At 36.3% G+C, this 12,463-nt stretch overlaps 1 protein-coding gene across 1 annotated transcript in view; it reads right to left on the bottom strand.

Annotated features, from left to right (window-relative positions):
* Positions 1 to 3,104: 3,104 nt before the first annotated feature.
* LOC122797756 (transient receptor potential cation channel subfamily A member 1-like) overlaps positions 3,105 to 12,463 on the bottom strand; it is a 1,191,690-nt gene continuing 1,182,331 nt past the window's right edge. The window contains exons 29-30 of the mRNA XM_044066280.1: positions 3,551 to 3,660; positions 3,105 to 3,462 (exon numbers count right to left, since the gene is read on the bottom strand). Of these exons, the coding sequence (XP_043922215.1) occupies positions 3,267 to 3,462; positions 3,551 to 3,660 (306 nt within the window). The 3' untranslated portion in view covers positions 3,105 to 3,266. The remainder of the gene's footprint in view (positions 3,463 to 3,550; positions 3,661 to 12,463) is intronic.

The raw sequence follows: 12,463 nt of genomic DNA, 5'->3' as shown, positions 1-12,463 counted from the left end.
GGGTTCATAAATACATTGTTGTTATGTAACAGAAAGGTTCCTTAAGAGCCATCACATTTTTTATAATAGCAAAAATGAAAGCATTTCAAAAAATCAAGGGGAAAATGTGCATTAAGCCATTTTGGGCAGTAATACACCAGACAGAGTTTTGTATATGCCATTTGCAGCCACACCTCTCAGCTGTCCTGATTTCTGCAGAATGTCCAGATTTTTGCTTCACATTTTTGGCCCTCATAAAATCTGTGGTTTTCTGGATTTTTGAGGCAAATCAGTGAGGAATGAATTCACTAAATAATGACTGGCATTTGAATTTCAGACTTCATATGCTTCAGAAAATGCATGGTAACACAAAACCTTTGATTCTAGCAACTTTCTAAGTTTATAAGAGCAATGTTTAAAATATGTCCCTATTTTTGGGGCTCTGCCCCTCCCCATTTTTTTGGCTTTGTCCAGATTTTTGTGCTAAGAGGTTGAGAGCTATGTTCGCAGCACTCTGATAAAAGGTAAAACAACTTAAAGAAAAATATGAGGAAACTGCAGATAATCAATAATACAATTTATGAATTATCAAAAGGATACATGATTACTTAATAGTTGGAAAATGTTATCCTGATATTTGCTCTTAAACATATACAAGTAAGAGCTGACAAGGGCCAGACTGTACAATAAAAGAATGAAGTTTTCAGGAAAAGGCTAAAAAGTGCTTGTATAAAGCAAAAATGGTGTATACATCACATAGAAAGTAAAAGAATTAGGAGATGCACAATGCCTTTATGGACTCTTGAAGGACAACATTCAAGAACTTGTCCATTTAAGGTTATCATGGGCAACTTAGTTAATGAATGATAAATAAATAAATTAATACAAACGCTGTTAGTATTCATAAGGAAAACAGCATACAAAACATTAAGGGGGACACTAGGAAAGTGAAAAAAATAGTATCTTTTTATTTTAAGCAAGCAATAATGCCCAACAGGGTGTGTGTTACTGTGTAAATAATACTCTCCCAGGAGAGATATCAGGCCCAACGCTGCAGACGGAGGGTTTCTACATCCCTGAAAGGGTGTTATTTACACAGTAACACAAACACTGAAGAGCATTTTTCTACTTAAAGAATGGGCTGTATGTAAAATTGTTGTGTTTTGCTTACTTTTTTTCACACATTTTTATTACTATGTTATTTTTTTATATATTTTCGATTTTAAAGTAGTTCCTCCGCCTAGTGTTTCACACTTGCTTTATTGCATGTAAACGATGTTGAAGGAAGCATTTGACATCTGAAATATAACATTTTAAAAAAATATCCAGATATTTACTTCATTTTTTTTTTGGTCCATTGCTCCTAAAATGTATGCTTTATTGTCAGTCATTGGGGATTGAAGTCATTACATAATGACATGCATTTGAGTTTTAGAATTTATTTCCTACAGAAAATGCATGCTAAAACAAATCCGGTTATTCAAGCCACTTTGTAACTTTATAAAAGCAATATTTAAAATCTGTTCCTGTTTTTGAGCATTTGTGCTCCCTTTGTTTTAGACATTATTCAGATTTCTTAAGCTAAGAGGTGGAGAAGTATGCATACATTTAAACTGCTGCTGCCAGTGCTTGACCTATTTTATTCCACCCCCAAACACAAACACAGTTGTGGTTCAGAAAATACATGATAACACAAATCCTGCTATTCAAGCAACTTTGCAATTTTATAATAGTAATATCTGTTCTTATTTTTGAACCTTTGTCCCCCCTTATTTTAGGCTTTATCCAGATATCTTAAGCTAAGAGGTCAAGAGTTATGCAAACCTCTTAACTGCTTCTGCTGTCACTGTTCTATAACTCTCACACTTTACATATATGTATACAAATGCACACACACACACACACACACACACACACACACACACACACACACACACACACACACACACACACACACACACATACACACACACACACACACACACACACACACACACACACACACACACACACACACACACACACACACACACACACAGTTTTGCTCTCATTCAAGCAAGCACTCATATACTCATACATGCAGACAGAAACATACATGCACACACATACACAAACACACACACATGCACACCTTTCTTTCTTTTTTATGTTTCTATTGCTTTTATACTTGCTAAACAACAAAAGCACTGTCTAGTGAGTGTAAAATAATGGCTCAATTGATCTCACTTGCATGGTCTTGCATCCATACTCAGACAAACACACACACAAACTCTTTGCTTTTTTCTTTCTTTTTTTAAATATTTTCTTCTTTTATTTTAAACTTGCAAACAGCAAATGCACTGCTTAGCGAGTGTAAAATAATGGCAGCCATTAACTTTCAGTCTGAGCTCCATGTCAGCTTAATATACTGCCATGAAGTGTCTGACTTGTTTTAAGTGAGCATTACCTGTACATTAACACCCTGCTGGAGAACACTCATTCTCTAGTCAGGGTGCCGATGTACAGGTCACCCAGTCTTTAATTAATAACTAATGTGGAACTATGAAGATTGTAACATATACGACATTGTCACATTGTAAAATTCAGATTGCATGAAAAATATTTTATGTAATGCACATTTAAAGCATAAAGTACTTTTGTACTATACTAATTATAATTTGTTAAATATAAAGACATTTTGGAATAATTTAGAACTGTAACTTTCACAACTAAAATATAGTAACACAGATATGGTTTACAAACATCTAGTTCTCTCCCACGTCTGACATTAAATTATCTTTGTTTCATTTCAAAATCAGAACATTAACACAGAAAAATCAACTAATTCCATGAGTATATAGTAAAGTAGCTGATAGCACATCAATATACAATCAATGAGATTATTTTGTGCTAACTATATAACCTTACAAAACTAACAGTAAGAACATTTACCTCTTTACATGGCTGTACAAAATTAGCACATTTCACTAATGTAGTCTGATAAGTAGTTTGGAATGCATTCTGGTTCACCATGACTATATTGTCTTGCCTCACTTATTAATTTACAATTTTCTATATTGTTATGTTTTAGCCATTGTCTTTTGCTCACATAACAACACTAAACTGATCTTGCGTGGTTAGTAGTACATATATCATGAGGCAACTACTCCCCTGTTGTACAGTTACATTTTATTTGCAGGATTGTTATGAGAATGGAAATATAATATTCCATGTAAAATATCATTATATATCCACGGAGTTAATTATTTCAATGAGATTTTAATTATGTCTGCTCAGTGCTGTCACTCTTACTTATTTTTAATACATCTGATTACTTTGTCCCATTTGCTGGTTCTGTGATTTAAATGTTGCCGTTTTACTCTGCTGTACTGAAAAATATCGTTTTCATCTGCTTCCTCAGCTTCTGTCACAATCTCCATTTTTTGTATTATGAGTTTGATCAGCTCATGTTGCTTTCTTAAAATTGCTGAGATGTCCTTAAGCCTGCAAAAGAAGTTAAAGATATTTCTGTTTTTCTGCATGTTTTATGCATGTAAATACTAAACAGTTATTAAAGATAAAATATCTCAACCTGTATTTCTGTTTTTGAAGTTCTACTTCAAATGCTGATAAACTGCTGTCTCGTGAACACTTCTGCTCATTTGCAGATTCTGACATCATTGAGAACCACTGCAAGAAACTCTGCAAAAGATATAAGCCTGTTACAACTTGTTCAGGATATGGTCATTTTACACACATATATAATACAGGTTTTAAATAATACCTACTGAACAAATTAACTCTTCAATGCAAAGTTGGGAAATTCTAACCATTCAAGCAATGCTCACAATGGAATTCATATAACATTCATCTTTCATTTCGAATAATTGTGTTTGTAAATTTAAGCACAAGAAAACAAACTGTCGTCACCACCCAAAGGTTTCTATAGACAAAATCCAATGAGAATAAAACAAGCACTAAAGTAACAACCATGGCTGATTAATCCAAGCTGTTGTACTCAAAGTTTGATTTATTCAATAAATAAAATGGATGAGCGCTTTCATATAACCAAATGTAAGCTTCTTCAGATCCTTAATGTAATTAAATCCAAGGGGCAGACATGCAATATGGACATTGTAGTGTATCACCCCACCTCCACAGCAACTAAGCCAGATGCATTTTGCCTCCTGTTTGGACCACCCCTTCACTCAGTGACATCCCCAGTCTTGACCAGGGATTCCCACAGAGAGACATCCATGTTAATGTTCTTCCCCTAAGATAGCTGCACTCATCCCTCCCTGCTGCTCTGTCAATCAGCTAAATCACTAATTGAACCAGAGTCACTTGGGTCATAGGGTTTTATCCCTTAATGCCAATGGCTCGGCTATGAGATATTGGTTAGTAATGATACTACTGTTGCTCAGGTGTGGTCTGTGCACATATCATGCAGTATGTACAGTAACTGCATTACTTGTATGCATGAATAAGTATAAACTATCCATTACACACTGCATTAGACTTTTCTGTATTGTAAACAAATATAGTTGCAATGTTCAGACTACCACATATTAGCTGGAATCAGCAGTACATATATCAAGGTATGACCATATTGAACTGTATTCTTATTGTCTGTAAAATTCAAGAAATACCTGAAAAGATTGAACATTTATATAATTCTACTGATTACGCTCTCTCATAATATATCCAACACAGTAGCACTGGTGATATAGTGGTGAGCATAGCTACCTTCTAAATAGTTGATCTGGGTTTGATTCACAGCCAGTACAAGAAATCTATACATTTCTTGGGGGTTGGCATAATGGTTATGGTGTTCACCTCATAGACACTATGAACAGGGTTTGATTCTGACCTCAGACTATTGGGTAGGCTTAAAATAGTCCTTTAGGGCAGTTAGCCTAGTTTCCCCTGTGAATATCATACATGTTTATCTGCACGTTCTTTTTTTAATCTTTGCTGATTTATTAGGATGGGATGACTTCTGAGGAAATGTGTCTCTCCTGAGCTCACCTGTATGATACTGTAATATACAGTATCACCCAAGAATTTAATAAACCAAGTCAGGATAACTAGCTGGTATGGACTGGTAAAGGCAGGGAGCAGGAGAACAGTGAGATTTGGAGCTAACATTGCTGCTCAAAGATGATTTCTTGATACAGTGCTGGTAGGCCCAGCCATCTCTATGATAATATCATTCAGAAGGCCAATGTAAGTTGTTAAGCATGGACATCTCCTTAAATGTGTGTGCAATATTCCTAAAGTTGTGGCATCCCCATAGAGCCTGCACATTCAACTGCTCTGGCTACTATTCATAGCAGTGGGCTTCACTGAGGCTTCAGGAATGGACTGACCATCACCGGTATAATACGTCCATGCCTTCTTTGAAGAGGAATGAGCAGGCATAGCCTCATTATTCTGCTCTTTCTCATCCAGCTTTTACAGGTACTTGATATGCTAATTGAAACCACATGGCCTGGCTCATGTTAATGATGCTATCCCTCAACACCAACAAAGCTGGCTTCCTCTTCAATATATGGATTTTGGTAAACACTTCTGGACTCAACAAGGGATGGCATAAATTGCTGTTGAGTGCTATTTATCCCCAAGACTCTGAAATATTGCATACTAATGAGGTTCATTAGTGCATACATTCATAGGTTCATATGTCCATACTAGGCTAATGATCACCAGGGTCTTTACAAGCCTAGCTGTGCTGACCAACCCTGTTTTGTTCCAGAGTTTCTTGGATGCGCATATGGTGGGATATGTTAGTAAACAAGTATCTGTCCATCAGAGACATGGGGCCGAGACCAGAGATTAACTCTGCTACATGTAGATGGGGATCTTGTTCCATAGTGAGGGGATCATTAGAGACACATATTGACCCCTCCAACATTCTATTTATGTCACAGACAAAGTTCAGGTCCTTGGAGCTAGTGTTTCTGGTGCTGTTTTTCATGCACATGTGCAAGAGATCCTTCAGAGCTGGATCTGAGGATGCCTTATATGTTAGCTATGGAGCTGGTAGCATTGACAAAAAGGCAGGAGTCAGAGCTGTATGTGGCAGAGTTAAATATGTTAAGATTTGCACTGGGTGTGACAAGGATGGACAGGATTGGGAATGAGTATATTAGAGGGTCATCTCAGGTTGGGCATTTTGTAGACAAAGCCAGTGAGGTGAGATTGCATTGGTTTGGACATGTGCCGAGGAGGGATGCTGGTTATATTGGGAAAAGGATGCTAAGGATGGAGCTGCCAGGTAAGAGGAAAAGAGGAAGGCCTACAATAAGGCTTATGGATGTGGTGAGAGAGGACATGCAGGTGGTTCGTGTGACAGAGCAAGATGCAGAGGACAGGAAGAAATGGAAACGGATGATCTGTTGTGGTGACCCCCTAATGGGAATAGCCAAAAGAAAAAGAAGTTTGCCTCTCAGTAACCTGTAGGAGACTGAGTACAGAAATAGGACCTTAAGGTGATTTGTGTAGGACAGGTTTTTCATACCTTGGATTCTCCTGGTGAGTAACCTTTGAGGGTGCTCCATCTCTTGCAGGTGCCTGGTTAGGTACATGCCAAAGGGGGCATTGTACTCAGTGATGGGTCTGGTAAGGGCTAAGAAGAGTGATACTATTACTTCCTTTAACCTGGATGCCATAACCTTGCTTATGAGTTGGGTGACATAGAATGATTTTCTTAGTATCTTTTCTACATGTTGGTCGAATGCCTGATTACTGTCCACATATATGATTATGAAGACAGAAATATGGCAGACAGTGTGTCATGTAAGACTGTAGTGTTATAAGATGCTAAGGTTTATGGTGTTAACGCTCCACAAGGATGTAGTGTAGCTGCCTGATACTGATGTATGCCCATTTGAGCCACATCAGTTGTGCTGCATCACGTTTTAGGTCTGACTGCAGTACTGCTGCAGTGTGACTGCTGAAGTTGAAGACTTGCAAGGAAGATACAATCTGCATGTTGTGATACTGCCTACATTTGTCAGACTTCCTTTGGAAACTACTCCATGTAGATATTAATACTTCAACTGTAATGTTTGTTGCAGGCAACTTTTGTGGGCACTGATGCATATTTTTTGCAAATGTATGTTGCTCATACGTATGTCATGTTCTTAGCAGAAAAGTTGTTTAAAGCCTACATAACAGTATGCAGCATACCGACTGCATTCAGATGTCATTGATAATATCTGTGGATGTGTAGGAAAAGGAATCATCTTAAGTTTAGTTAAAGCAGGTTATCTTTCTCTGTACATTTATATTGTAATATCTAGCTCATAGACACACACACACACACACACACACACACACACACACACACACACACACACACACACACACACACGTATATAAAATGCTCAAACACCCAAACGATCAATCACTTGAAATCACTCCAGAAAAATTTGAAAATGAACTTTTTGAACATCGATGGTGTTTTGCTGTACAAGATAACAGAACAGTAGGGATTGTCAAATTTCCCAGTTCCCTTGCCAGTGCAATTTCTGAACTGGATGCACTTCAAACAAAACTTTTAAACCAAGAACAATGTCAAATTTTATTATCTCGAGATGAAAATAACAAAGTGAAAATCTCAAACATGGAAATTATCCCAGGGCAAGTAAACACTTGCCCATCGTGGGGAGATATGCCCATTTCCCCACTGTAGTGAGATACCGGAGTTGGTATCTATAGTTAGGGGGGTGAGTTTCCTATGGCACAGTATGTACTTTCTAGTTTTGGGCTAGTGTTTACTTGGCTGGGACAGTTTTGATGTTTCAAGATTTTCACTTTCATTATTTTTGTCTCAAGATGCTGAAATTCGACATTTCAGTATTTTGAGCTTTCAACCTAAAACTATATACATATACACATATATATATATATATATATATATATATATATATATATATATATATATATATATATATATGTGTATGGCATACTCAGCATTATGTATGAGCTCATTGGATGGGTACATAAAATATTGAATCCTTATGAAAAGATTATACACCTACATCTTCCTTACAAGCAGCAAAAAGGAAAGACACTTTCTTTGAATATGAAATGGCATGTTATTTCATGTACAAGGATTCTACACATAGATTGAAGGAATTCCCTACTATGAATTGGTGGGCAGCTTCAGTACATCATCTCCCTGAGTTTACACGGGACATTGACAATACAGTCACATCACCCCTTTCTGAGGTGATGGCACCCTGTAGAGAGAAATTTGTAGAACTGTGTGGGATTTAAACATTAAACTCTTGCTGTAAGGACATAATAGTAAAAAAAACTGAAAAAAATATGACTTGTCACAGACTCATTGATATAGTAAAAGAGTTTCTTTTGCTGTGTTACAGCATAAGTGTCATGTCTATTAATCTGACTACAATAATGTTAACATCTAACAGAAATATACAACACCACCAGACTCACAGAATTGGAACATATATTATTTTATTAATCTTTTTCACTAAATATTTAGAGATATATTGCATAAAAATACTTTCTGGGAAGTCAAGAAATGAAACAAATTTTGTACAGTTTTCTCCTTTTCCCTTCTGGTAATGCTTCCTTCTCTAGGAAGAAGCCCAGCAAAACAAGATTGCTTTATTCAACTAAAGATAGTTTTACACGATTTTACCTATTTTCTGCTTTTTCTCTTAGTTTTGGGTTTCCAGTCCCTTTTACCTAATTTTATTAAATGCAGTCAAATTGGGTTTATATACTGCCATTCCACAGAAATATAAGTAAATTAACCATCCTCAATTTCCCATTGTGTAGCGCAAGTGAAAATCTCTTTACAGAAAATGTTTTCAGAAATGTTCATTGATTCCTTCTGTTAAAATTCTGAAACATTTTTTTCATCTTTCATGAGTAGTTAGTCTTACATCTGAAATTTGCACTTAATCAGTTACAAAAGATATGTACATCACTTCCTCATTAACACTCAAAGTAAAATGAAGACATCATTTGATCACCTTTTAAACTCTTACAATGCTAAACCATTATGACAAATACTTACTTGTCACCTTGCAAACATTAAACAAAGCAGAACATGATAACACAGATTATTTTCTGCCATATATTCGCAAACTGCTACATAAAAAATAGATCCCTTTCTGTGCCATATAATTTTTTAATTGCTATGCATCCCTTCTTTAGACTTTAGTCCCAACAAATGTGAAATACAAGTAATCTATGAAATTGTGCAGTCTGCCTCTGTTTCCTGTGACATGGTATTTCACACTGAACTGCTTGGCTTAAGTTAAATTCCCTTGCAACACACAGCAGTTTTCAACAGAATGCCTTCAGTAAGTGTTCAGCCATTATGATAATGTTTCATCTAAATAACGGTATATGATCAGATCTTCCCAACATTTTACTACAACAGGCTGAGCATTCTAAGAACTGGGAATCCATCCTTATTCCACACAAAATGGTGTATCTTATCTCACAAGACCAGAAATATTGTTACATGTATGCCTAAAAAAAATGTGATCTGGAAGGGATCACTAATCATTTCAGAATTCAGATAAACTGACGGGGATGGCTTTGCATAGGAAAGACACAATCCCAGTGATATTTAACCTATCTGCATCTGATCTTATCTCTAGGTCATTCCAAATTTACTGGTCATGTTAGAATATCTTTAGATGAAGCATTCAGTATGACACTATAAGTTAGTTCCAACAGAATCAGTGTCATCTACAAGGTGTAGCACTAACACTATGTCCTTATCACGAGATTAAATGAAATCTGCACAGGTTTTCCTAACTTTTCATATACATTTGGATTATGAAATATAATTGTACTGTGAAATAACATAATACAGAATTTATCTCCAACATCATTCAAAAGTTATGTCTGCCAAACAAGTCTCTACTTTTTTTCTGGTAATAAAAGAAACTAGGCAAATGGGATAAGAAAATTGTTGCGATAATTAGACATTCTTCATACTGACCACTGATGCAGTAGAATAAACTATATGAGGTATATCCTACCAACAATATAACAGCTGACCAGCTTCTAAGGTTCAGTGCAGAAACTGTCTAGCAGCTCAAGCTAAATTGACTAAAATGCAAGTTTAGGTGCCAAATCCTTCTGGGTTTTACTGCCACTGAAAAGTACGGTCCTCTGAGGCTTTCAATGATCAGTAGTTAGCTTGTGCTGTTCCTTGCTTGGGTAGATAAGTTCCCTTTGGGGAAAAAAGTCTCATCTAATTTATTTTATTTTATTAATATTAGTGCTTTCCTCTTTAGGAAAGTTATTTTAAATCAAGGAGTTTGTGTTTTAATTGACTGTCATGACACTGTACTGTACTTTTAAACAGGAGTGCTCATTTTTCCTGTCAGTATAAAAGTCGTTCATACTAAATGTAAACCATTTTTTTTTCAGTAAGGGAATTGTGATTATTTCATTTTCCGGGGCTAGCAAAGTGTTTAAAGTGTTTTTTATTGTTTGTTTCTGAAAAAAAGTGACTTTTAAAGAATTCTGTTTTTTTACCACTATTTTGTTGCTTGCTTGTGAAAGAGGTACCATCTTGACTTAATCATAAAACTATTTGTTAGTCCCATGGTTGGTTCCTCTTCCAGTCACAAAACGACAAAGTTAAGCAAACAGCCTTTGTCATCACAGCAGGATAGCAATTTGTCTAAGCTGTTGATGGGTGATTCTGCTATGGCCATAAGCTGAACCTCAGACAACTCAGATCCATCTTCTGTAGAACCTATAGCTACTATGGACCAGGGGTTAGCCACATTCCCTGCAGATGTTGAGGTCCCCTCAGAGGACAAGGAAGAGCCATTCTTGTTGGTCCTGGGAGAGGAAACAGGGAAGATTTCCCTGTTTCCCAGAATGTTGTGCCTATAACTGGAGAAAGTGCTGCTGCCATTAATAACACTGCTGGTCCCAGTTTTCCTGTCAAAAAGAAAGAAAACTAAGCATGTAACTACACCTCAAATTTCTTTAAACAGGAGTAGTTTACTGGCACTGGCTCAGGGTTTAATTCAGGCTATTAATCCTTTCTGTGAAGTAGTTTCTGGTAAAAGAAAGAGGGATAACGTGTTTCCTGAAGAGATTCAAGATTCTGAATCTGAACAGGAGGATGTAAGGACAGATACAGGGTTTTCTTCTCAGATTTCTGATTATGAATCAGATGAGAGCACAGTTTCTGACTCTTCCTGTGTGTGTGTGTGTGTGTGGGGGGGGGGGTTCTTTCTCTGAGACTATTTCTAGAATGTACCAGTATTTTCATTGGGAGAATACTGAGGTTTCTCAGTCTCACAGAAAACACTATGAGCTGCTACCGAAGGATATTTCCAGAACCTGCACCTATTCCACCAATTCTCTCAGCTTTGGAAGATGTGTGTGTGTGTGTTATTGTCTGTAATTTTCCTGACTGTCAGATGATTGCACATAAAAATGCAAATAGTATATATAAAGTTCCTCAGACTTTTAATTTTTTGTACACTCTTTCCAAACCTGATCTAGCAGCTATAGCTTTGGTTAATCCTTCTGCTTCTAAACACTTTGTTAATTCCTATCCTACTATTTCTAATATGGATGGGAAGTTTATTGATAAAAAAAAACTATGCTTCAGCAACTTTGATTTTTAGAATTTTAAATTGTAAGGCTCATATGTTAAGCTTTGTTCTGACTAATTGTAAAAGTATGATGCATATTTTTATCTGCAGTTTTTCTTATAAGGAAAAATCTACCTTTCATAAGGCAATTACTTCTATTGTTTAAGTCACTACTCATTGTATGCGGTGTGTGTGTATGACTCTGTTAATACTTCTTCTAGGACTTTGGATACTGGTGCTGGTTTTAGGAAGTTTGCATAAATGCATTTTCAGAACCTCCCAGATAATGGTAAAAATTAGATTTTAAGCTCTGCTTTGCTCAGAGATTTAGTTTTTGGTCCCTATACTGAAGAGGTGATCAAAAAAACTGGTAGTCTGATACAGAGAATCTCTAAGATTTTTAGATCCTCATTTTCCAAGTTCTCCAAGGGATTCTCTAACTCCTCAGTCAGTTTTGATTTGAAACAAAATAAACAGTTTCAACAAAATGCAGGTAAACAGATGATTAAGAAAAAATTAAAAGGGGATTCTGAGAAGAATTATTGATCTCTAAAAGCCAAGGACAGTTCAATAACTCAGAATTACTATTTAAGAGACTTTGTTTGTCTCTACCACCCTAGCTGACACTTATTTTCTTCCAGAGTGTCTGAATCTCCATTTTTTTTCTCTTTCGTAACAGATAGTTTCAGACAAATGGGTTCTGGAAATCATTCATCAAGGTTACAGATCCATCCATCAACAATCCCTTTTTGCCATTGTTGTACACGGGTTTGGGGTGTCACTTCAACAGTGGCATTCATCTACAGCCAAGGTTTACACTGCCAGGTGGCTAGCCCTGTTGTAAATTGTTACAATTGGCAGTCAGAGGAAATTCCTAATTTTCAAGGGGT

Source organism: Protopterus annectens, chromosome 3.part1, assembly GCF_019279795.1.
Source record: "Protopterus annectens isolate FY-2018-M chromosome 3.part1, PAN1.0, whole genome shotgun sequence".
In the NCBI taxonomy this organism is placed as follows: Eukaryota; Metazoa; Chordata; order Ceratodontiformes; family Protopteridae; genus Protopterus; species Protopterus annectens.
Note: the sequence above shows the minus strand (reverse complement) of the source record. Positions and strands in the feature narration are given on the sequence as shown.